Consider the following 23,823-nt stretch of genomic DNA (forward strand, 5'->3'; position numbering starts at 1 on the left):
TGCAAACAGCAGGTGAACCAGTTTTAACCTACCTGCAGCTCCAGCTGACAGGTCAGCATGTGGAGAGAGAAAGACAGGTTACAGCTGGATACTTGTCTGTAGACAGCGAGTCTACGTCTAAGCTTAGGGCTGGGGAGGGTTAATGCAAAATGCAAGTGTGGGATCCACAATACGGTTAGAATCTTATCATATAGCTCTGGGATTAAGAGCGTTCTGGACACTACAAGAATATAGAACATTTTGGGATCTATTTAGACTGAAAAAACAAAATGATGTTCACGGGAAGACAGCCACTTTCAGCTATGAACATTTATCAAGATTTTAGCATAAAACAAAAAAAATCTGGTTTCTTTCCAGATTAAAAAAGTGGGACTCCCTGTCATATGGCATCATCTGGTCAGTAACCAGGTTTAGCAATCTTGGGTACCTATTTGTCTTCAGCCTTTTTTCTGTATGCGATTATATGTATTGCTTGATTAATTAGTTCATATTATATTACTGTATCATATTTCCAGCTTATTGCAATAAGTAATATTTTTCGAGATATGTTTTGCTAAATTAATTTGTATACTTATTTTTTATATTATTACTAATATATACTATATTTTTGAATTAATTTTAGCTTAATACAGTGCCTTGAAAACTATCCATACCCCTTGAACTTGAACATTTTTCCAGGTTACACCCATAAACTTAAATGTATTTTATTGCCATTGGTATGTATGAAGTGAAAGAAAATACATGCTTTTCAAAATTTTTACTAAATATAAATCTGGAAAGTGTGGCGTGCATTTGTATTCGGCCCCCTTGAGTCAATACTTTGTGGGACCACCTTTGTGTTGGTCTATCACATAAAATGCCAATAAAATACATTTAGGTTTGTAGGTGTATCGAAAAAATTTGGAAAAGTTCAAAGGGGTATGAATACCTTTTCAAGGCACTGTATGTCCTGCTAATCTATTTATATTTATTAATAATTAATAATTGTTACCACCCAGTATACTTATATACATTTTTGTATTTTATACGTTTTCTTGGCATATATGTATTTGATTGTCAATCCACTACACAATAATTTCTTACTATATTGACTCATATTGATTAATGGTAGCCTTGTTTCTTCTGGTGCTGTTTTTTTATTTGATTTTATAGGGTTTTTGTGTGGATATATCAAGAACGATTAAATATATTTTAATATAATATAAGATATATATATATCTCAGTCCAAGCAAATTTATAGATGATTGTTCTATATGTCATTTCTTTGGCTTCATTAGGGGTGTATCTATTATATAGGAGCGAATTATTTTCAAATGAATATTGATTATAGACCATGTAATGGAGGATATGGTTAATACCCGGATGCGTTTGGCTCTTCGCATGTCTTCAGCGGTCAAGGTACTTTCCAATGTGGTTTCTATGGACTGCACAGATGAATGAGGCTGTAAAAGTTGGCTCTCTGCCTGGGGATCCACAGTACTTTGTGTTGCTGGGACCAGGGATAGTCCTGACAGGTCAAGGCCATTCATTGTGGACGGGCTACTGTCTTCAAACTGTGGCTGTTTATTCTGGAAGTGTAGAAGGTCCTGTAAGACAAAGAAAAATATCATGTGAGCCAAGGTGCCTCGAGTACATTATGGCAAACATTTAACAAAGTATTCTTATCCAGGACCTTAGTTAATGTTGTACACAATGGCTTCAAGGCTACTTTCACACTGGCGTTTTGGCTTTCCATTTGTGAGATCCGTTCAGGGCTCTCACAAGCGGTCCAAAATGGATCAGGTTTGCCCTAATGCCTTCTGAATGGAAAAGGATCCGCTCAGAATGCATCAGTTTGTATCAGTTCAGTCTCCATTCCGCTCTGGAGGCGGAACCCAAACGTTGCCTGCAGTATTTTGCTGTCCGCTTGAAGAAACTGAGCCAAACGGATCCGTCCTGGCACACAATGTAAGTCAATGGGGACTGATCAGTTTTCACTGACACAATCTGGCACAATAGAAAACGGATCTGTCCTCCATTGACTTTCAATGGAGTTCATGACGGATCAGTCTTGGCTATGTTACAGATAATACAAACGGATCCGTTCATGACGGATGCATGCAGTTGTATTATTGTAACGCAGGGGTGCACAATGTTTTCTGGTTGGGGGCCACATTGTCAGACTGAACCAACGTCAAGGGCTGAAAATAAAATGTAAAGCGGTATTAACAACTGAAATACTGTATTTATGGCATATTGAACATACTGTATATACCATTAATGTCTAGTTACAGTTCCAGGAGTCAAATCTAATGTCAAAATACATGTGAGCAGCCACAAAACATAGACATACATGTCTGTCACCAGATGGTTGGTGGCCGTACATGGTATCATGGGCTGCATGTGGCCCCTGGGCCGCAGGTTGTGCACCCCTGCTGTAACGAATCCGTTTTTGCAGATCCATGAGGGACCCACCCAAAACGCGAGGGTAAAAGTAGCCCAATATACACATCATAGGGAATGTTCGGCAAATTGCTCACATAAATATTATTTTTTTAATTCTTTTTATTGCAATCAAGAAATATGACAAGATCATTCCTCATTTTCCAATATAAACAAGATGTCAAAGATAAACATTTACATTGTACATTAATCTTGATTTTTTTTCTTCTGGTTACATTTGCCCCCCAAACCATCCCACCCCCCAACCTTTAAACTCTAACCTCCCCCCTTTTCCCTTTTTGTTCCTTTTTTTGTTCCATGCAGAAAGAATTTTTATATTTACCCGTATCTTATTTCATCAGGAGAATTTCTACCTTCCTCACCTGCCAACTTTTCTAACTTTCCTATTTGGGCTTCTAGATACCACTTCGTCAGTTGGAAAGGAGACATTAGTTCTCGAATCTCTACCTCTGATAGTGCTGCTTCAATACATTTTTTCCATTTTTTAATAAACTTGACCATTGTCTTTTCTTTGTTTCTTTCTATGTCCAGTCTCTCCATGTAAAGCAAATGCTTAATTGTCCCCAGAACGTCTTCCCATGTAGGGGTCTCAGTTTTTAACCACTGCCATAACAAATATTTTATTATGGGTCAAGCTACTTCCATAACCCCAGTCTACACTTGGGAATGGGAAATGAGAGATACAGAAAATCCAAAGAAACAGCAGCTACAATGTGAGTTCAGTCCTGACGGCGTTTGTCACCATGATGTCTGCTCCTTATCTTTAGTATCAATGTCCTCAGGGTTTTATGGGACATACTATAATTTTATTTTATTTTACACAAACCATCCTAGAGTGTAAAAATTTAAATGAAATTCCTGACTAATATAGTCCTAGCTGCAATTCAAGCTGCCTGCTCTTCTTTGACGAACAATGTTCAGTCATTACATAATTTTTTTTTTTTATGTCCAGAAAAAGCCTATGAAAAAGTAGTACTTAACCCCTTAAGGACCCTGCCATTTTTCACCCTAAGGACCAGGCCATTTCTTTGCAAATCTGACATGTGTCACTTTATGTGGTGATAACTTTAAAATGATTTTACTTATCCAGGCCATTCTGAAATAGTTTTCTCGTCACATATTGTACTTCATGAGAGAGGTAAAATTGAGTAAAAAATAAAATAAAAAAATTATTATTTATAAAAAAAAATCCAAATTTACCAAAAATTTTGAAAAATTAGCAAATTTCCAAATTTCATTTTCTCTACTTTTATAATAGATAGTAATACCTCCAAAAATAGTTATTACTTGACATTCCCCATATGTCTACTTCATGTTTGGATCATTTTGTGAATGCCATTTTATTTTTTGGGGACGTTACAAGGCTTAGAAGTTTAGAAGCAAATCTTCAAATTTTTAAGAAAATTTCTAAAACCCACTTTTTCAGGACCAGTTCAAGTCTAAAGTCACTTTATGAGGCTTACATATTAGAAACCACCCAAAAATGACCCCATTTTACAATAAAAACCCCTCAAGGTATTCAAAACTGATTTTACAAACGTTGTTAACCCTTTAGGTCTTCCATAAGAATTAATGGAAAATAGAGATAAAATGTAAAAATATCACTTTTTTGGCAGATTTTCCATTTGAATCCATTTTTTCCCAGTTACAAAGCAAGGGTTAACAGCCAAACAAAACTCTATATTTATGGCCCTGATTCTGTAGTTTACAGAAACACCCCATATGTAATCGTAAACTGCTCTAAGGGCACACGGCAGGGCGCAGAAGGAAAGGCATGCCATACGGTTTTTGGAAGGCAGATTTTGCTGGACTGGTTTTTTGACACCATGTCCCATTTGAAGCCCCCCTGATGCACCCCTAGAGTAGAAACTCCAAAAAAGTGATCCCATTTTGGAAACTACGGGATAAGGTGGCAGTTTTGTTGGTACTATTTTAGGGTACATATGATTTTTGGTTGCTCTATATTACACTTTTTGTGAGGCAAGGTAACAAGAAATAGCTGTTTTGGCACAGTTTTTATTTTTTGTTATTTACAAAATTCATCTGACAGGTTAGATCATGTGATATTTTTATAGAGCAGGTTGTCACAGACGCGACAATACCAAAATATGACAACTTTTTTTACATTTATTTAAGTTTTACACAATGATTTCATTTTTGAAACAAAAAAAATGTTTTAGTGTCTCCATAGTTTGAGAGCCATAGTTTTTTCAGTTATTGGGCGATTATCTTAGGTAGGGTATGATTTTTGTGGGATGAGATGACGGTTTGATTGGCACTATTTTGGGGTGCGTATGACTTTTTGATTGCTTGCTATTACACTTTTTGTGATGTAAGGTGACAAAAATTTTTATTTTTTTACACCGTTTTTTTTTACGGTGTTCATCTGAGGGGTTAGGTCATGTGATATTTTTATAGAGCAGGTTCTTACAGATGCGGCGATGCCTAATATGTCAACTTTTTTTTTTTATGTAAGTTTTACACAATGATTTCATTTTTGAAACAAAAAAAAAAATCATGCTTTAGTGTCTCCATAGTCCGAGAGCCATAGTTTTTTACGTTTTTGGGCGATTATCTAAGGTAGGGTACGATTTTTGCAGGATGAGATGACGGTTTGATTGGCACTATTTTGGGGTGCGTATGACTTTTTGATCGCTTACACTTTTTGTGATGTAAGGTGACAAAAAAAGGTTTATTTAGCACAGTTTTTATTTTTACGGTGTTCATCTGAGGGGTTAGGTCATGTGATATGTTTATAGAGCCGGTCGATACGGATGCGGCGATACCCAATATGTCTACTTTTCATTTTTTTCCCTATTTTTTACAAAAAATTTTTTTACTTTATTTGGGGAAAATTACGTTTTTCTTTTTTTACTTGAAACTTTTAATTTCTTTTTTTAACTTATTTTTTCACTTTATTTTTTGTCCCACTATGGGACAGGGTTTGATCCCTGTTTCAATACAGCACAATACATCTGTATTCTGTTGTATTGAACGGTCAGTGTCTTACACTGTAAGACGCTAACAGTTGCCTAGGAGACCCAGCCCTGGGGCTGGATCTCCTGGGCTTCCGTAGCTGGCAGTCCCGATGCCTGTTCAAGGCATCGGGGCTGCCATAGCAACCCTCGGTTCCCCGTCACCGCAGCACGGGGACTCAATGGGGATGTACGAGCTGCCGCAAACATCAGTGTTTTCAACGATGCTGGCAGATACAGCAGGGGCCCGGCTGTCAGTATCAGCCGGGCCCCTGCTGCTGATCGCGGCAGCAGTTGTGGGGCAGCGCGTTAATGCACTAGGACGAGCATTCTTGTCCTAGGGTTAAGTACCTGCAAGTTAGGACGAGCATTCTCGTCCAAGGTCCTGAAGGAGTTAAAGGGGTTTTCCAGGATTTGGATACCGATGACCTATCCTCAGGATAGGGTATCATTATCTGACTGGTGGGGTCTGACACCTGGGACCCCTGCCGATCAGCTGTTTGAGAAGGCAAAGACAGTCCTGTGAGCGCCACTACCTTCTCGCAGCTCACCAAGCACAGTGCCGCACATTGTATAGCGGCTGTGCTTGGTATCGCGCTTAGCCCCATTCACTTCATTGGGACTGAGCGCGATACAATGTACGGCACTGTGCTTGGTAAGCTGCGAGAAGCAGGCGACGCTTACAGGAGCGCACAGTGTCTTCTCGAACAGCTGATTGGCAGGAGTCCTAGGTGCCAGACCAAGTATCAAAATCCCAGAAAACCCCTTTAGGGCAGAATCAGTTCAATCATATAACAAATATGTCTGTACTAGGAGCTTTATTATCAAGTACCTGACTTCCAAGACTGCACTTTTCGCCTGTCATTTCCAAACGCATAAATTTTGGAGGCCTCCCCGGTCTCCTTCCAGGTCCAAATTTCCTCCTCGTCTTACCTCGACCACGTCCCTTTGCCCTGGTATTTTGGAAATACATAAAGGAACATTACAGAATAAGTCACGCAGCATAGTGTAACATCTTTCTAACATAAGCATGCCACAAGCAGCCATGGTCCATGCCCCGTATATGTGGGGCCTAAAAAAAGGTAACCCATATGGGTGGTAAGGCCTCCAATTACATGTCTGTACAAGCCACACAAACAGAATAGACACAGCACAAAGTTGTTCTGCTACCCTAAGCATCTACAGCCCATAGAATATTCACCTGCTGAAAAAATCCAGTTTCTCATCGTGGGAGTTTAGGTGCTGCTGTAGTTGCTCTGAGCTCATAAAGCGACGATTACACTCATAACACGGCCAATTCTTCTCTTGCTCCCTCAAAACTAAAGAATAGAAACAAAGATAAAACATATGATAGGACTCTTCTTGTGCGCACAATGGTGGAATATTAAAGGGGTTGTGTCACTTCAGCAAGTGGCATTTATCATGTAGAAACCACCCTCATCAGCAGCGGTGGCTGTACTTGCACACTACAGAAAAAAGCACCGGCCTCTGGTGGCTGGCACTGTCGGAGCGCACATAGGCTGGTGCTTTTTCCTATAGTGTGAAAGCATGGCCACCGCAGCTGAAGTGCAGGGTGTTCGTAACCATGGAAATGAGCAGTGTATAATGTGATGAAAAAATGAATCCAGCCAGCAAAGGAAGCAATATGGACAATCACAATACATTAGTAAGTGGCTGGTATTAACTTTATCTGCATGATAAATGCTATTTGATTAAATGAGACAACCCCTTTAAATGGTCAGAAAATTTACATTAAAAAACTCCTATTACAGAGCTCCTTTATAGCACCAAAAAAAATAGACAGCATTCTCTTTGCACACCTTATGCATTTTTTATGGATTTTTATGTTTTTTTTTCCTAAACAAATGGATGATTTGAAAAAAAATGCTTTAAAAAAAGAAAAGTTTTGTGTCCAGCGTTTCATATTTCCTATAGACTTTCGGCTGACATATGAAACTTTTTTTTTTTTTTTGCTGAAAAAACACCAAAGTACCAAAAATTGCAGATGCAAAACCAAAAAATAAATTAAAAAAAGGGAGAAAAAAAATTAATTAAAAAATGAAAAAGCTATGCGCTAATCCACCCTTAATATGCAAATCTGACACCGCTAAACATGCACTTTATTTTAAACTGGTATTCCGGTAGGTAAAAGTTATCCCCTATCCACAGGATAGGGGATAACTATCAGATTGTTGGGGGTCCTACCACTGGGACCCCCACCAATCACAAGAAGGGGCGCCCCATACCCCCTGCTGCTCCTCTAAAATAACTGGAGTTATTGGAGTTCTGGAAATAGCCAAACGCTCTACTTGGCTATCTACGAAACTCCCATAGAGATGAATGGAACGACCACGCACATGTGCGACCGACTCCTCTAGTCATTTCAGGGGAGCAGCAGGGGGCACGCAGCCCCCGTTCTCGTGATTGGTCTCCCACCGATCTGATAGTTATCTGTGGATAGGGGATAACTTTTACCTACTGGAATACCCCTGTAAGCATGGGGATAAGCAGGTGTCAAACAAATCAGATGCCTCTTACTCCTATGGGAGATAAGGGATTGGGCACGGGAGAACGCATGTGCAGTGTGTCTACAAATAGATATTCTATATGAACTAGCTCCACATTCTGATTGGTAAGGTAAATAATCCACTGCTCATTTAACACTTATAATCCGAGCTCAGACGTCTGAGATAATGGACTGGTTGACGACTTACCTTTCCTTTCCTCCTGTGAAATGTCATGAATCTTTTGATTTACAAACTCTGCATATGACGCAGCATACCAAACCTATTAAGAGATTGAATGAATAATGTAATGTAATAAAAATATAGTACTAGCTGATAAACCTCCAATATTCAATTTTCTATTGTGCAGAACATACACTGTCGAGGCAAATTATTGTGACCACTTCCTACTTTCGACATTGGCAGCACGTAGCTCATAAAGGAAGTCACGTGTCATGAGCTGGCTTGGTGGGTATATAAGGTGTGTAATAGGCTGTCTGCACACATATCCTTTGTTCCTGTCCTGGGTAAAAGGGGCGATTTATCCAAGTTGCAAAAAGGGATAATTGTCTTTCAGGCCAAGGGTAGCAGCATTTCTGAAACTGCACAATTTGTGAACTGTTCACGTGCTGCCGTGGTGAAAAAGTGTATGGTGAGTGGACAAAAGGCACCACTGTGAATAAGTGACATGGAAACTGTGGAGCGCCACGTGTCATTGATGTGAAAGGTGAACATTGGCTACGAAGGTGCACGAGGATGGACAGACACACTACAGTGGAGCAGCTCAGCGCCAGAATGAACCAGATGTGTGTCTAAAACAACAGTTCAGTGAACCCTACAGTGTATGGGGCTCCAAAGCAGATAGCTGGTCACTGCACTTTTACTAATGAAGTTGTATCGGCAGAAAAGACGTTTTTGGGCAGTATCGGCAGTATCGGAATTGGACCTCTGCTGATTGGTGAAGGGTTGCCTTCTCGAATGAGTCATGTTTTCTGCTTCATTGAACGCATGGACGTTGTCATGTCAGGTAAAAACATCAGAGAAGAAACACCCTGCAACCAGTGCTGGAAGAACACAAGCTGGCGGTGGCAGCGTTATGGTCTGGAGAATGTTTCTGTGGCATTCTCTGGGCCCATCACTCCACATGGAAGGCACTCTCAACTGATTTGGGTATGAATCCATCATTGCAGATAGTCTTCCCTGGGGCAGATGGGATCTTCCAGGAAGACAATGCGACATGTTACATGGCTAGAAATGTCCGACGTTGGTTAAGAGCATGACAAAAACTTCAAAGTACTATCCTGGCCCCCTAATTCGCCAGACTTTAACCCAATTGAGCATCTTTGGGACTACCTTGATTGTTGTGTTCACTCTATGGATCCTCCTCCATGCACCCCAGCAGCTGTGGGATGCACTGCACTCAGCACGGCTTCAGATACCTGGGACAACCTACCATTTCTAGCTGCTGTCAGTGCTGCCCACAGAGGTTATTCTGGATATTAGCTGGTGGGCAGAATAATGTGACTCAACTGTGCATGTTTGATACTAGGCCAAAAACATGGTACATTACTCACTTTTCAGGCCTCTACCCACAATCACCTATGATCAAAAGGAGGTCGCATACCCTCAACTCCTGTTTGGGTTCAATATTCTTAATTGTAGTGTAGTATATGTGCTGTCCGTACTGATAGGCCACCAGGTTCTGTTCCAAGTGATTTTGCGCCGGACGTACAAACATCATCCAGTTACAGAGGCTCTCCTCAGATAAATCAAACCAAAGATCTTCTTGATACGGCTCCTGAGTCTCCAGAGAATTCAATAAAACCTAAAATATAAAACAATTATTATGCAACAGAATATCATCTCTAAAGTTCTCTTCATTACCAGTGCCTCTACCACAACACAATATTCAGTTACCTCAAACTGACTCTTGGCAACTGCATAAAAAAAATAAGAAAAGGTCTATTTTGGATCTTTATGTTCAAGCATTTTATTTTTTTTATCATCATATTCCAAGAGCTATATGGCTTTTAAAAAGAAAGCTGTATGCGGACTTGTTTTTGTGGGACGACCTGTACTTAATTACATTATTACGTTTTTTTATTTTATTTACTGTGCAGTACATAACTTCTAACTTGATTTATTTATTGAGTGGGTATAATTACAGCAATACAACATTTACATAGTTTTTCTACATTTAGTATTTTTGCTTTTTAATTTCTCTGTCAACATTCCCATACAGTTTTTTTTATGAGAACAGTTGTATTTTTAGCAGTATTTTTTTTGTTTCTCTAATTCACACCATGTGTTATTTTTTTCTATTGGCTTTTACAGTTGTGGCCATACTATATAACGGTATCTGTTACACTGCATGAAAAAAAAATATTTTCTATTTTACTTTTTTATGGAATTTTTTTGTCCACCTAGGGGACTAGAATCTGCAATCCAATTATTACATATTGCTTTGGAAAATATAGTATTCCAGAGCATTATTCTCTGTCAGTATTATGGTCCATTCACACGTCCGTTGTTTCTTTCCTGATCTGTTCCGTTTTTTGCGGAACAGATCTGGACCAGATCTGTACCCATTCCTTTTCAATGGGTCCTGAAAAAAATCAGCCATTGAGCTGTCCGATTTTTTTCAGGACCCATTGAAAATGAATGGGTACAGATCTGGTCCAGATCTGTTCCGCAAAAAACGGAACAGATCAGGAAAGAAACAACGGACGTGTGAATGGACCCTAAATCTGACTATTATGCAACACCTCTGGTAGATGGCCATGGCAGACTCAGTGGCCACTGTCAAAGCATCACCGATGGGTGACACAGTTCCCTGCCTCTTTCAAACACCTTATATGGCACTGCTGCTATATACCGAGGCATCCAAGGAGTTAACTTACCCAATTAAAAAATACCAACACCACTCGCTCCCCACTACTGTGACCAAATCTGTGGTGGCAATTAGGCAGGATGAGAGAAGGGGAGCCCCACACCACTATCCCCAGGTGGGCACCTTTTCACATCCTAATGGAAAGTCACATATGCCAGTGGAAAGAAGTGAAGTGGCTAATTCAACATTATTCTATATAATCACCTACCTTCAGATGGATGTAGGTATCCTTTAGCTCTGACTTTTTAACTAAAGGTCCTTCCAAAGGCCCAAACTGTGTGCGTTTGGGAATACGGCGTTTGGAGTAAACCCCACCAAGAAAGCGATCAATGTATAGGACTAAAGGCAGACTGGCTCGGGCTCGGGTTAAAACAGGGCGGTTAGGAATTGGATGGAGGGCTCCATGTTTAGGACACACAGAGGGATGGGCATTATTGCATTCCTCGCACCCTGCAGAACACAAGAAAACATTTTAACAAGTATTATTATTTTTTTAATCAAATAATTTTTTTTCTTGATTTTCTTTAGCATTTATACAGAAACAAAGATAACACAGATTCATGTGCAAAAGTATAGAGACCCAGATTAGGTACATCCACAATCAACCAAAACATATCCAATTTCCTAAACCCAACCCCCCCCCCCCCTCCTTGAACCACACCAAAATGCACTTAGGCCATAACTCTCTCTCTCTTCCCGACCTATAATCATGCATTTTTAGCACATGCAGTTCCTAAAGGTCCAATAAAAGTAAACCAACCGACCCTGTCTTTACCGTGTAATACCCCTCCCCAACTGAAGAGATAATAGGCGCCTGGAGGGCAGTCTCGGTGTTGTCATCCACAGACCGCAAATAGAGTCAACGTTTTTGAGGGTGCTTCTCTTATAATACACTCCCCTCTCGAGCCCGATTATCTCATTCATACATGCTCCTCCTTGGTTGGTACATTGGCGCTGATCCAGTATTTGGCTATTAGTTTCCTGGCTTGATATAATAATCTACTTATACCAATGTTGGGTCCCTCTGTGGAATCATTCTGCAGTAGACCCAATATACATGTTAGGCTACTTTCACACTCGCGTTTTGGGCAGATCCGTCATGGATCTGCCAAAACGGATCTGTTACAATAATACAACCACATGCATCCGTCAAAAAAACGGATCTGTTTGTATTATCTGTAACATAGCCAAGACGGATCAGTCATGAACTCCATTGAAAGTCAATGGGAGACAGATCCGTTTTCTATTGTGCCAGATTGTGTCAGAGAAAACGGATTGGTCCCCATTGACTTACATTGTGTGCCAGGACGGATCCGTTTGGCTCAGTTTAGTCAAGCGGACAGCAAAATACTGCAAGCAGTGTTTTGGTGTCCGCCTTCAGAGCGGAATGGAGACTGATCGGAGGCAAACTGATGCATTCTGAGCGGATCCTTTTCCATTCAGAATGCATTAGGGCAATACTGATCCGTTTTGGACCGCTTGTGAGAACCCATGACGGATCTCAGAAACGGAAAGCCAAAACGAGAGTGTAAAAGTAGCCTTAAAAGTTCAGCAGGGAGTTTAATCCTATATACCTCAAAAATAACATCCAGTACTGCCCGCCAGAAAGGGCCTAGAGAAGTACATTCCCAGAACATGTGAAGGAGGTGTGCGTCAGGAATACCACAACATTTTAACAAGTTACAACAGGAAAAGTCCTAGATAAGTCACAAACACAGGTTAGACTGGGCATATTAAATGCTCTATACATGGAATTAGCAGAACCATCAGTGCCACACAATGGCACCGTGCGGTCAGAATGCTGCACTGAATTGTGGTGTTGTATAATGAAATTGTTCCGGAGGATAATGAATCCTGAAACTGAAAATCTGCATTGAATAAAATCACAAAAACAGAGAAATAAAAATAAATAAAAGCTCTTTAAGAACTTACACAGATCATTGGGATCAAAGGGTCGAGGTGGATCTGGTTCCCACTCATCAGAATCCTCTTCTTCATCGTCTTCTTCCTCATCATCATCATCCTCATCATCATCATCCTCGTCTTCCTCATCGTCATCATCCTTTGCTTGAGAATGAGCACTTGAGTTCTGCAGTGTGGTCATATCTGCTGTACCGTCCACAGGAGGTAAGCTGCTGTCATGTACTGACAACGATGGCTGCACATGGAAGAAGAAATGCATAATCTATATTTATTTATGACCTTTAACTGCAGAAAGCATGCAGCTTCTATAGTACTTTAGGCTGCAATCTAGCCAGGTACAGTGCCTTGAAAAAGTATTCATACCCCTTGAACTTTTCCACATTACAACCACAAACTTAAATGTATTTTATTGGGATGTTATGTGATAGTCCAACACAAAGTAGCAAGTATGTGTAAAGTGAAAAGAAAAAATGTACCAAGGTCTGAAAATCTCACAGAGCACTGTTCAATCTACCGAGAACGGAAGGCTTATGGCACAACTGCAAACCTACCAAGACATGGCTGTCGACCTAACCTGACAGCCCAGGCAAGGAGAGCACTCATTACAGAAGCAGCCAAGAGGCCCATCACGGGAGGAGCTGCAGAGATCCACAGATCAGGTGGGAGAATCTGTCCACAGGACAACTATTAGTCTTCCTATTACTCCACAAATCTGGCCCTTATGGAAGAGTGGCAAGAAGAAAGCCATTTGTGAAAGCAAGCCATAAGAAGTCCCATTTGCCACAAGCCATTTAGGGGACACAGCAAACATGAGGAAGAAGGTGTTCTGGTCAGATGAGGCTAAAGTTGAACTTTCTGGCTTAAATTCAAAACGCTTTGTGTGGCAGAAAACTAACACTGCACATCACACTGAACACACCATCCCCACCATGAAACATGGCGATGGCAGCATCATGCTGTGTGATGCTTTTCTTCAGCAGAGACAGGGAAGCTGGTTGAGAATCTGTGGCAAAACTTGAAAACTGCCGTTCACAGACACTCTGACTGAGCTTGAGCTATTTTGCAAAGAAGGTGAGAAATTTCAGCCTCTAGATGTGCAAAGCTGGTAGAGACATACCCCAAAAGACTTGCAGCTGTAATTGCAGTGAAAAGTGGTCCGAACAAAGTATTAACTCGGGGGGGAGCTGAATACAAATGCACGCCACACTTTTTAGATTTCTATTTATTAAAATTTTTGAAAACCATGTATCATTTTTTTTTTTCACTTCACACATACTTGCTACTTTGTGTTGGTCTGTCACATAAAATCCCAATAAAATACATTTAAGTTTGTGGGTGTGATGTTAAGAAATGTGGAAAGTTCAAGGGGAATGAATACTTTAAGGCACCGTAAGAGAGATCCATACTTTTGCAAATCTCAGGAACTATTTAGGAACATTTCCCCTCTCCCTCATACAAGGAACCCATAAAAAAAATATACAGAACAGCAGATCAGAGAAGTGTGAATGCGGATTTAGCCACACTGCTAATAGGGTCTGTTTTTGTAAAGCTTTTACAGCAGGGGTGCACAACCTGCGGCCCCCAGAGCCATGGTTTGCAGCCCCCCGTCCTGCTGGGCAGACACACAGCTAGCTGATCGTGCGATCAGCTGTATTTCTGCCCGGAGCCACACAATTGCAGGGTTACAGCTCCTGCACTGTAGCAGGACCGGTCCCCGGCTGTCAGAGACAGCACGAGACCTGAGGAGAAGGCAGAAGCAGTGTATTAGCGCTTCTGCCTACTCCCACAGGTGAGCGACGCACACGTGATCGCCGGGTGTCAGGGGCAGAGGAATGCAGAGCCTCACCAGCTCTGCCCTGTACAAAGCCTCGCCAGGAAGCTGGTTTTCCTTGTAACTGGGGCTCCTTTGGATGCTCCAGTTACAGTGGAAATAGTGCAAAAAAAAAAAAATATTTGAAAACACTAAAAAATACTAATAAAAAGTGCAAAAAAAAGTGCAAAAAAAGTATTTTAAAGACCACTTGGAGGACATACAATGCTGCAAAAAATATATAAAAATTTTTATTTTTTTATTTTAGCAAAAAGATGTAAAATAAATAAATAAATCAAATACAAAAAAAGGAAACTATAAAGGCAAAAAGTGAAAAATAAAATTGTTCACTGTCATATTATGTGGCAAAAATATTTTTTTTAAATAAATAATAAAGTGATCTTAAAAATTACTAAATAAATAAATAAAATACAAATAAAAGGGAAAAAAAGGAAAATGTGCAAAATAAAAAAAAGTCAGGGTCCCCAAAAGGTCTTTTTGTCGCAAAAATAAGTTATGAAAAAATAAGAAATTGTAAAATACATTAAAAAAAAAAAAACGCCCACACCAACCAAAACCATTACAATTATCACCCCATTTATGTAAAACTATACATATTGTATAATAAAACGATCCAACACATATAGGGAACTATAGTCTGAATAAAAAAGACAAAATAAAAGTACAGTTTTCCCCTAATAAAACAAAAAATATATATTAAAAAGCCCTTTGTTATGTAATAAAAAGCTTTAAAAGTTATTTTGGTAGTCCAAAAAAAAAAAGTTACAAGTGTTTGAACCATGTGCGCTAAATCACAAAAAAGTGACTGGTCATTAAGGCCTTTTCAGGCCTGGTCATTAAAGGGTTAACCAATAAGTGCTTTCCTGGCTAGTAAGGCCTCATCATGTTTGATCATGCGTACATCACGGTAGTGATCGCATACCCATTATAGATGGTAGTATTGTATCTACTTTAGATTTATATAGATTGTGTTCTAATCATGTGTCATATTATATACTATATTGTCAACTATGAGCATTTTTGATTATGTTCTTTTGATCATGGATTTTATCGATTATATGCATATCACTGATGGTATTTATATTTATTCACATATGATGTTTTTAATATTTTTTCTCCTTTCTTTGCACCATCTATATATATATATATATTCTTTTCACGATTTATAAACAGTACTTCGGTTCCATTTAATATGGGTCCCCTGTACATCACTTTTCTTTTACCCGATGTCCCACTGTGTGGGCGGGTCTTAGTCTTATTCTATACACAGCTAAACCAATGGATTAGGTCCACATACATTACTTTTTATATTTATATTTTCACCTTTTTATTTTACCGGTAGATCTTTCCCGCTGATGCTATGCGCCCCGGACTATACGGGACCTAATATGGATATAGAGAGTGTGCTTCCCGTAGTATTGGTCACAGTATTCATGTGATCGGGCCCGTCTATGGTTCCCTATTTACAGCCGCGAGTTGCGGGTCACCTGCGTTCCACTGGGTCGCGGGGTGCGCATGCGCTGCACGACGCCATCTCGACGCGCTCCGTGACGTCTGCTAGCGCCGCGCATGCGCGGTGCGCAGTGTGGACGCGCTGAGAGATGGCGCCGTGGATCATGGTGTTCTCCGCGCCCGATTGTGTGGACCGCAGGTGTGCCGCATCCAGGTAATTCTCCTCCATCATCCCACCCCCATTCTAGCCTATATATACCCTGCCTATTCATTATTCAGTACCTCCTGACGAAGCCGCTGAGGTGAAACGCGCGTCGAGGTCTCGCGCTCAGGGTCTGACATCCACCTTGCTACCATGTCTTCAGGTACGTCCTGTCACTAGTACAGCCCCACACTTCCTATAGGGCACCCCTGTATATATCCATAGTGGGTCCCTTGTATCTAGGTGCATGTTATCCTTGAGATTTAGACATTGATTCCTATTTTTGGATTCACGTTCATATTGGTCTGTCTCGGTGCCTATGTACTTTGGTGTATATGTGTAATGGCTCATGGTTCACCAGATATGGTCCTTTGTACCTTGTGTACATAGCCCTATTGGGGGCAACCCTTATGTGTCTTACTATCCTGGTTATCCTTGAGCTTTACGCCCTGATTTTTTGGTCGTACCTACCTGTGCCCTACACTGCACAGATTTACTGGTAGTTTCTTGGTGTCATTGGCCCTGTGCTTCTCCGTACTCTGTATACCATCCTGTTGTCTCTCCATACCTTATATATTTTATAATAAATGATATTTTGATACATTACTTCCACTTGTTTGTTTTAGTAAGGCCTCATACACACGACCGTACCTTTTCTTTTGGTCCGCAGGACACCAGCCATGAGTGTTCTGCATTTTGCAGAATGGAGTAACGGATGCGGACAGCACATGGAGTGCTGTCCGCATCTTTTGCGGCCCCGTTGAAGTGAATGAGTCCACATCCAAGCCACATAAAAAAAATGCGGTTTAGATGCGGACTAAAACAATGGCCGTGTGCGTGAGCCCTCAGGGAAAATGCTTACTGGTTATTGCAGGGCACCTACAGTATATCCAGGTGGCAGGAGGCGGCAATAACCAGTGAGCGCCATCCTCTGCAGTGTAAAGCACTCATTTGTGAATAGGAGGCAGGAAGGAGACGTCGCCACTTAAAGGAGTTTCCTAGTTAAAATGATTTTTAATAAGTTCCTGTAGAATAGTCCCTGACACAGAAGATTCCTACTTTCCTGCTCCGTGCTGCTTTCGCTGTCTCCATCCTCCTGTCCCGGAGCACCTCTCCAGCAAATGACTGGCTTCAATGGTGAAATGCTGCTTGTGGCCACATCACCACTGAAGCCAGTCATTGGCTGGAGAGGTACAAGTGATTATATCCATAGCCATCCGGATGTAAACAGAACCAGAAGATGGAGACAGCGGGAGCAGGAAAGTATGAAATCTTCTGTTTCAGGCCCATGCTGCAGAAACGTGTTAAAAATCATTTTTACCAGGAAATCTCTAAGCCCCTGTAACACGGCACGATATTTAGGACAATTACTGGGAACAAGTGTTCATAGGAGCGATCATTCCGGATATCTGGCCGGTATAATCGTACTGATTAGCTGATAAACAAGGAATCACTCGTTTGTCGGCGGATTTGCATATTTTATCAGGATGAAAGATGTACAATTATCGTCGGCACATCTCACCGTGTAATCAGGAATGTGCTACCGATAATCAACAGAAGTGAATGAGGGAGGAATGACTGTGGTAGTGATCATTCCTCCCCAGTCACTTTGCATTAGCCTGTGTAATAGGCTGATGCAAACAACCGCTGATTAACTATTTTTTTTTTTTTTGGCGGCCCCTTGAAAAAGTGCGATGTGACAATGCGGCCCCCAGACCAAAAAAGGTTGTGCACCCCTGTTCTACAGTATATTAAATGAGAAAAGAGTCACATCAGAAGGTCACAATGAGGAGCCAGTTTCAGAACTGAGGAGTGCCTAATAATAATATCAGTCAGGGCTAGAATAAACCAACCACTATGCTCCATTGTCCTGACTGGCTTCATTAAATGAGTATTCCCATCTGTGCATTTATTGTAAATAGATAGAATATACCATAAATGTCCAACAGATGTGGGTTCCACTTCTGGGCCCATTCCTGTCTCAAGAATGGGGGCATTTGCAAAATCTTTTCCTTTCACTGCTATGGGACTTCTGAAAATAGCTAGGCATTGCCCTGGGCAATAAATGGAGAGGACACTGCACATACGTGGCCACTCATCCATTCACCGTTATGGGACTTCCAAAAATAGCTGATCCAGTGCTTGATTATTTTCCGAAGTCTCATAGCAGGGAATGGAGAAAGTTACGCAAGCACCACTTGCTCTCCATTCAGGTCGGGGACCCGTTCTTGGGATGGGAACAAGAAATGGGAGCAGCAACTATCGAATATTTATAGCAAATCCAAAAGATATGCTATAAATGTCCAGATGGGAATACCCTTTTAAAAAAAAGTACTGTAAGGCCAATAGCCACTTACTTATTCTAGTAATCGTGGGGCGGACCCACCAATACCATCCTGTATGAATCCTGATCCAAAATTTCTTAAATAATTTCACCCAGACAGCTCCCCTGATGTTAGCATCGGAGCTCTTTTATTTACAATAACACACTGCCGGGTGGAGGCTTCACCCAGCAGAGTGTTCGGTGACGTCACCGGCTCTGATGGGTGGGCTTTAGCGCTGTCCTAGACGTTTTACAGGCTAGGGCAGCGCTAAAGCACGCCCATCAGTAAGTTAGAATATACTAAGAACTGTGTACATAACTGCCCCCTGCTGCCTGGCAACACCCGATCTCTTACAGGGGGCTGTGATCCGCACAATTAACCCCTCAGGTGCCGCACCTGAGGGGTTAATTGTGCGTATCATAGCCCCCTGTAAGAGATCAGGTGCTGCCAGACAGCAGGGGCCAGACCCCCCTCCCTCCCCAGTTTTAAATTCATTGGTGGCCAGTGCGGCCCCCCCTCCCTCCCCAGTATTAAATTCATTGGTGGCCAGTGCGGCCCCCCTCCCCAGTATTAAATTCATTGGTGGCCAGTGCGGCCTCCCCTCTCCCCCCAACCTAATTAAAATCACCCCCCCTTCCCCCATCATTGGTGGCAGCGGAGAGTTCCGATCGGAGTCCCAGTTTAATCGCTGGGTCTCCGATCGGTTACCATGGCAGCCAAGACGCTACTGCAGTCCTGGCTGCCATGGTTACTTAGCAATTTTAGAAGCATTATACTTACCTGCGCTGTCTGTGGCCGGCCGGGCGCTCCTCCTACTGGTAAGTGAAAGGTCTGTGCAGCGCATTGCTAATAGCACAGACCTTTCACTTACCAGTAGGAGGAGCGACCGGCCGGCCACAGACAGCGCAGGTAAGTATAATGCTTCTAAAATTGCTAAGTAACCATGGCAGCCAGGACTGCAGTAGCATCTTGGCTGCCATGGTAACCGATCGGAGCCCCAGCGATTAAACTGGGACTCCGATCGGAACTCTCCCCTGCAACCAATGATGGGGGGGGGGATTTTAATTAATGGGGGGGGGGGGGGGGAGGCCGCACTGGCCACCAATGAATTTAATACTGGGGAAGGAGGGAGGGGGGGCCGCACTGGCCACCAATGAATTTAATACTGGGGAGGGAGGGGGGCCGCACTGGCCACCAATGAATTTAATACTGGGGAGGCAGGGGGGCCGCACTGGCCACCAATGAATTTAATACTGGGGAGGGAGGGGGGGCCGCACTGGCCACCAATGAATTTAAAACTGGGGAGGGATCTCTTACAGGGGGCTATTATACGCACAATTAACCCTTCAGGTGCGGCACCTGAGGGGTTAACTGTGCGGATCACAGCCCCCTGTAAGAGATCGGGGGCTGCCAGGCAGCAGTTATGTACACAGTTCTTAGTATATTCTAACTTGAAGCGTCCCCATCACTATGGGAACGCCTCTGTGTTAGAATATACTGTCGGATCTGAGTTTTCACGATCTAACTCAAATCCGATGGTATATTCTAACATAGAGGCGTTCCCATGGTGATGGGGACGCTTCAAGTTAAAATACACCATCGGATTGGAGAAAACTCCGATCCGATGGTATATTAATAGGCACTCCTGTCTTTACATTGAAAGTCAATGGGGGACGGATCCGTTTGCAATTGCACCATATTGTGTCAACGTCAAAAGGATCCGTCCCCATTGACTTGCATTGTAAGTCAGGACGGATCCGTTTGGCTCCGCACGGCCAGGCGGACACCAAAACGCTGCAAGCTGCGTTTTGGTGTCCGCCTCCAGAGCGGAATGGAGGCGGAACGGAGCCAAACTGATGCATTCTGAACGGATCCTTATCCATTCAGAATGCATTGGGGATGAACGGATCCGTTCGGGGCCGCTTGTGAGAGCCCTCAAACGGATTTCACAAGCGCAACCCCAAACGCAAGTGTGAAAGTAGCCTAATTTGTCAAGCAGACACTCGAGGCGAATGCCTGCGATCAGTGTTAACGCTGACCACAGATGTTTAACTCCTCAGATGCTGAGGTCAACTATGACCAAAGCATCTGAAAAGCTTTCTCTTGGGAGTGCTGTGCTCCCAGGAATCAAACAGCTAACAAATAGATAACAAAATGATTGGTGGGGATCTGATTGCTGGGACACTCCCCAATCCTGAGCTGTACTCAGTTATCTCTGGCAGTCCCATAGAGAATAAATGGAGCAGCAGGGTGCATGCTCGACCTGCTGCTCCATCAGGATGGAGGAATGAACCCCCAGTGCAGGACCTAGCAGTCGGACCCCTAGTGATTAGTTAATTATTCCCTCCCCTATCCACAGTTTTTATTCAGTATGACTCTTTACCTGTGGCACTGGTTCTAATGACATAGTTTGAGCAGATTCGGGGACACTGCTGAGCAGAGCTAGGTTTGCAGCATTCATGGTTCGTGATGGTGGCAGCAATACCGTAACCTGCAACATAATCCAAGATTTACTTGAACAGAGATATATACAATCACACAGTGCAAACACCAGTAGAGTGAGAAATGTAGTTTACAACCGGAGTTATAACGTCTTATTACCTGTTGTGTGGTGGCATCTTGCTGGACATACGCAACCTGGGGCTGGTCAGTAAAAAGCGTCTAAAAGAGAATATAGATTCCTACTATGTTAATATATGTACCTGACATGATGTTCCTAGAACTTGTTCCATGGAAAAACCAGTTACCCCTCACAAGCACTGAAATCAATGGGGAAATTATAATCCCAAAAATACAATGAATAAGGCTGTGGTTAAAACAAAACTAAGCAGTAAATTTTTTTTTTTAAATGGACTTTTAAATAATTTCAGAACAACCGCAATTAAACGGTTGAGTATGTGAATATTTAGTAGAATATGAAATTATTCCTGTCTGCTTAATAAGATCATTAGGGGGCATCTAACAATTAGGCCCCTTTCACACGGGCGAGTTTTCCGCACGGGTGCAATGCGTGAGGTGAACGCATTGCACCCGCACTGAATCCGGACCCATTCATTTCTATGGGGCTGTGCACATGTGCGTTGCGTGAAAATCGCAGCATGCTCTATATTGTGCGTTTATCACGCAACGCAGGCCCCATAGAAGTGAATAGGGCTGCGTGAAAATCGCAAGCATCCGCAAGCAAGTGCGGATGCGGTGCGATTTTCACGCACGGTTGTTAGGAGACGATCGGGATGGAGACCCGATCATTATTATTTTCGTAATACAGAATGCATAGTACAATAGCGCTGGAGGGGTTAAAAAAAAAAAAAAGAATTTAACTCACCTTAATCCACTTGCTCGCGCAGCCCGGCTTCTCTTCTGTCTTCTTCTTTGCTGTGTACAGGAAAAGGACCTGTGGTGACGTCACTCCGGTCATCACATGGTCCATCACATGATTTTTTTACCATGGTGATGGATCATGTGATAGACCATGTGATGACCGGAGTGACGTCACCACAGGTCCTTTTCCTGTACACAGCAAAGAAGAAGACAGAAGAGAAGCCGGGCTGCGCGAACAAGTGAATTAAGGTGAGTTAATTTTTTTATTTATTTTTTTATTTATTTTTTAACCCCTCCAGCGCTATTGCACTATGCATTCTGTATTAAGAATGCTATTATTTTCCCTTATAATCATGTTATAAGGGAAAATAATACAATCTACACAACCCCGTTCGGATTTGGGTACCAAACATGCCGATTTTTCTCACAAAAGTGCAAAACGCACTCGCGCGGAAAAATCGCGCATGTTCCCGCCAACGCCCGTGTGAAACCAGCCTTACTAATGAAAAAGAACAGTAAGAAATCTTCTAAGACTTAATCAAGTGACAAAGAATACAAAAAAAAAAAAAGATCGCATCACAAAATTTAGCAGAAATCTAGAAAGATATCTCCTTTTAATAGTTTTCATTTTGGCTGGTCCGCAAACCAAACAGCAGGACCTAGCTGAGGGGAGGGCCATAGTTTATCTAATTTCCACCTGCATTAGAGGAGGTCTTCTGCTACAGGAGCCTCCGTCCCATCCAGAGTGGTCTAAGGGTTAGACAATATGTCTCCTGGAGCACTTAATGTATACTGTCGATTTTTTTTTTTTTTTTGTGATTCACAAAAAGCTAGTAGTTTTTTGTTATTTTTTTACATTTACCCTTCATACCTGTGAGCCGTCCACAGGGTGAATATACACCAAGGTGTGTTCTGAGGCTTCCACTGAAGTGAACGAAGAGCCATCTGCAGTGTAAACCACCTGCTGCGGTGGCCGATCCTGGTCATCACTGTAGACTATCTGTGCAACAGCTCCCCCATCTCGAACAAAATGCACCTGCAGACGGAAAATAAATGAAAATGGCAAAGGTAAAAGCTAGAGACCTCATCTATAGTGTAGGGTGTGTGTGTGTTTCTAACAGTTTTTGTCCTGCATTTTTCCAGGAATCTGCGGCAGAGACTCCTAACAGAACACACACTGCAATTTTGAACCCAGCCTTACAGATGGATTATTATTTCTATTCTTGAGTGTTACAAAGTGGATGTGGATCCGCTGTGTCACTTGAACAGATCTGTCTTAGGACTACTGCTAAGGGCGTTCTCTAAATGCCACACCTTCCCCCATGGCTTCATCCTTTAAACCCTGTACAGGGATCTGGACTTCGCTGCAGGGGAGTAGGTTGCTACCACAGAGGTCAAGAGACACTAGTGCAGAGAGATTTCAGCAAAAACCGTAGTCAGGTACAGGCCAAGGTCAAGGCAGGCAGATCATGATCATAATGGAGATCAGGCAGAGATAAGGTCAAAATCCAGGAAACTGGAAGACGTTGGTAGATGGGCAGAGAAATCTAGAACAGCACATCTTTGCAGATGGGGAAAAATAAGGTGCACACACTGGCCTTTTTAAGAGCGGGAGGGAGCATGCGCAATATGGACAAAGAGAACCCTAGCCAGCAAGCAAGCCACATCCTGCATGGATGGACAGAGCTAGTCCAGCATCCTAGCACGCTGGAAATTAGGAGAGAGAGGCTGGCGGGTCTGAGCCACCAGAACCTGTAGGCGCCGGAGCAGGCGAGCAGGGAAGCAGCAGCCATTGTGTAACAGAGTTTTTTTCATTGTATGTAGCACACCACCCTAAAAGTTCCCATACACAGTGTATTGTCAACTGATCTTGCCGCTTTTGTGGGGACAGCTGATAATCTGATGTGTTTGGGGAGTTCCCAACAGATTATGTTGGAGGAGAAGATTGAGCAAACTAAA

The 23,823-nt window shown here is 42.2% G+C and overlaps 1 protein-coding gene across 3 annotated transcripts in view; it reads right to left on the reverse strand.

Moving 5' to 3' along the window:
* The window catches only part of PRDM10 (PR/SET domain 10), a 58,562-nt gene that overhangs the window by 15,993 nt on the left and 18,746 nt on the right, over positions 1-23,823 (reverse strand). For all 3 annotated transcript variants that reach the window (XM_040432016.1, XM_040432002.1, XM_040432011.1), the window contains exons 3-12: positions 22,736-22,900; positions 21,145-21,204; positions 20,927-21,034; positions 12,744-12,969; positions 11,020-11,261; positions 9,546-9,746; positions 8,132-8,204; positions 6,619-6,736; positions 6,250-6,370; positions 1,359-1,586 (exon numbers count right to left, since the gene is read on the reverse strand). In XM_040432016.1, the coding sequence (XP_040287950.1) occupies positions 1,359-1,586; positions 6,250-6,370; positions 6,619-6,736; positions 8,132-8,204; positions 9,546-9,746; positions 11,020-11,261; positions 12,744-12,969; positions 20,927-21,034; positions 21,145-21,204; positions 22,736-22,900 (1,542 nt within the window). The remainder of the gene's footprint in view (positions 1-1,358; positions 1,587-6,249; positions 6,371-6,618; positions 6,737-8,131; positions 8,205-9,545; positions 9,747-11,019; positions 11,262-12,743; positions 12,970-20,926; positions 21,035-21,144; positions 21,205-22,735; positions 22,901-23,823) is intronic.

This window comes from Bufo bufo, chromosome 1, assembly GCF_905171765.1.
Source record: "Bufo bufo chromosome 1, aBufBuf1.1, whole genome shotgun sequence".
In the NCBI taxonomy this organism is placed as follows: domain Eukaryota; kingdom Metazoa; phylum Chordata; class Amphibia; order Anura; family Bufonidae; genus Bufo; species Bufo bufo.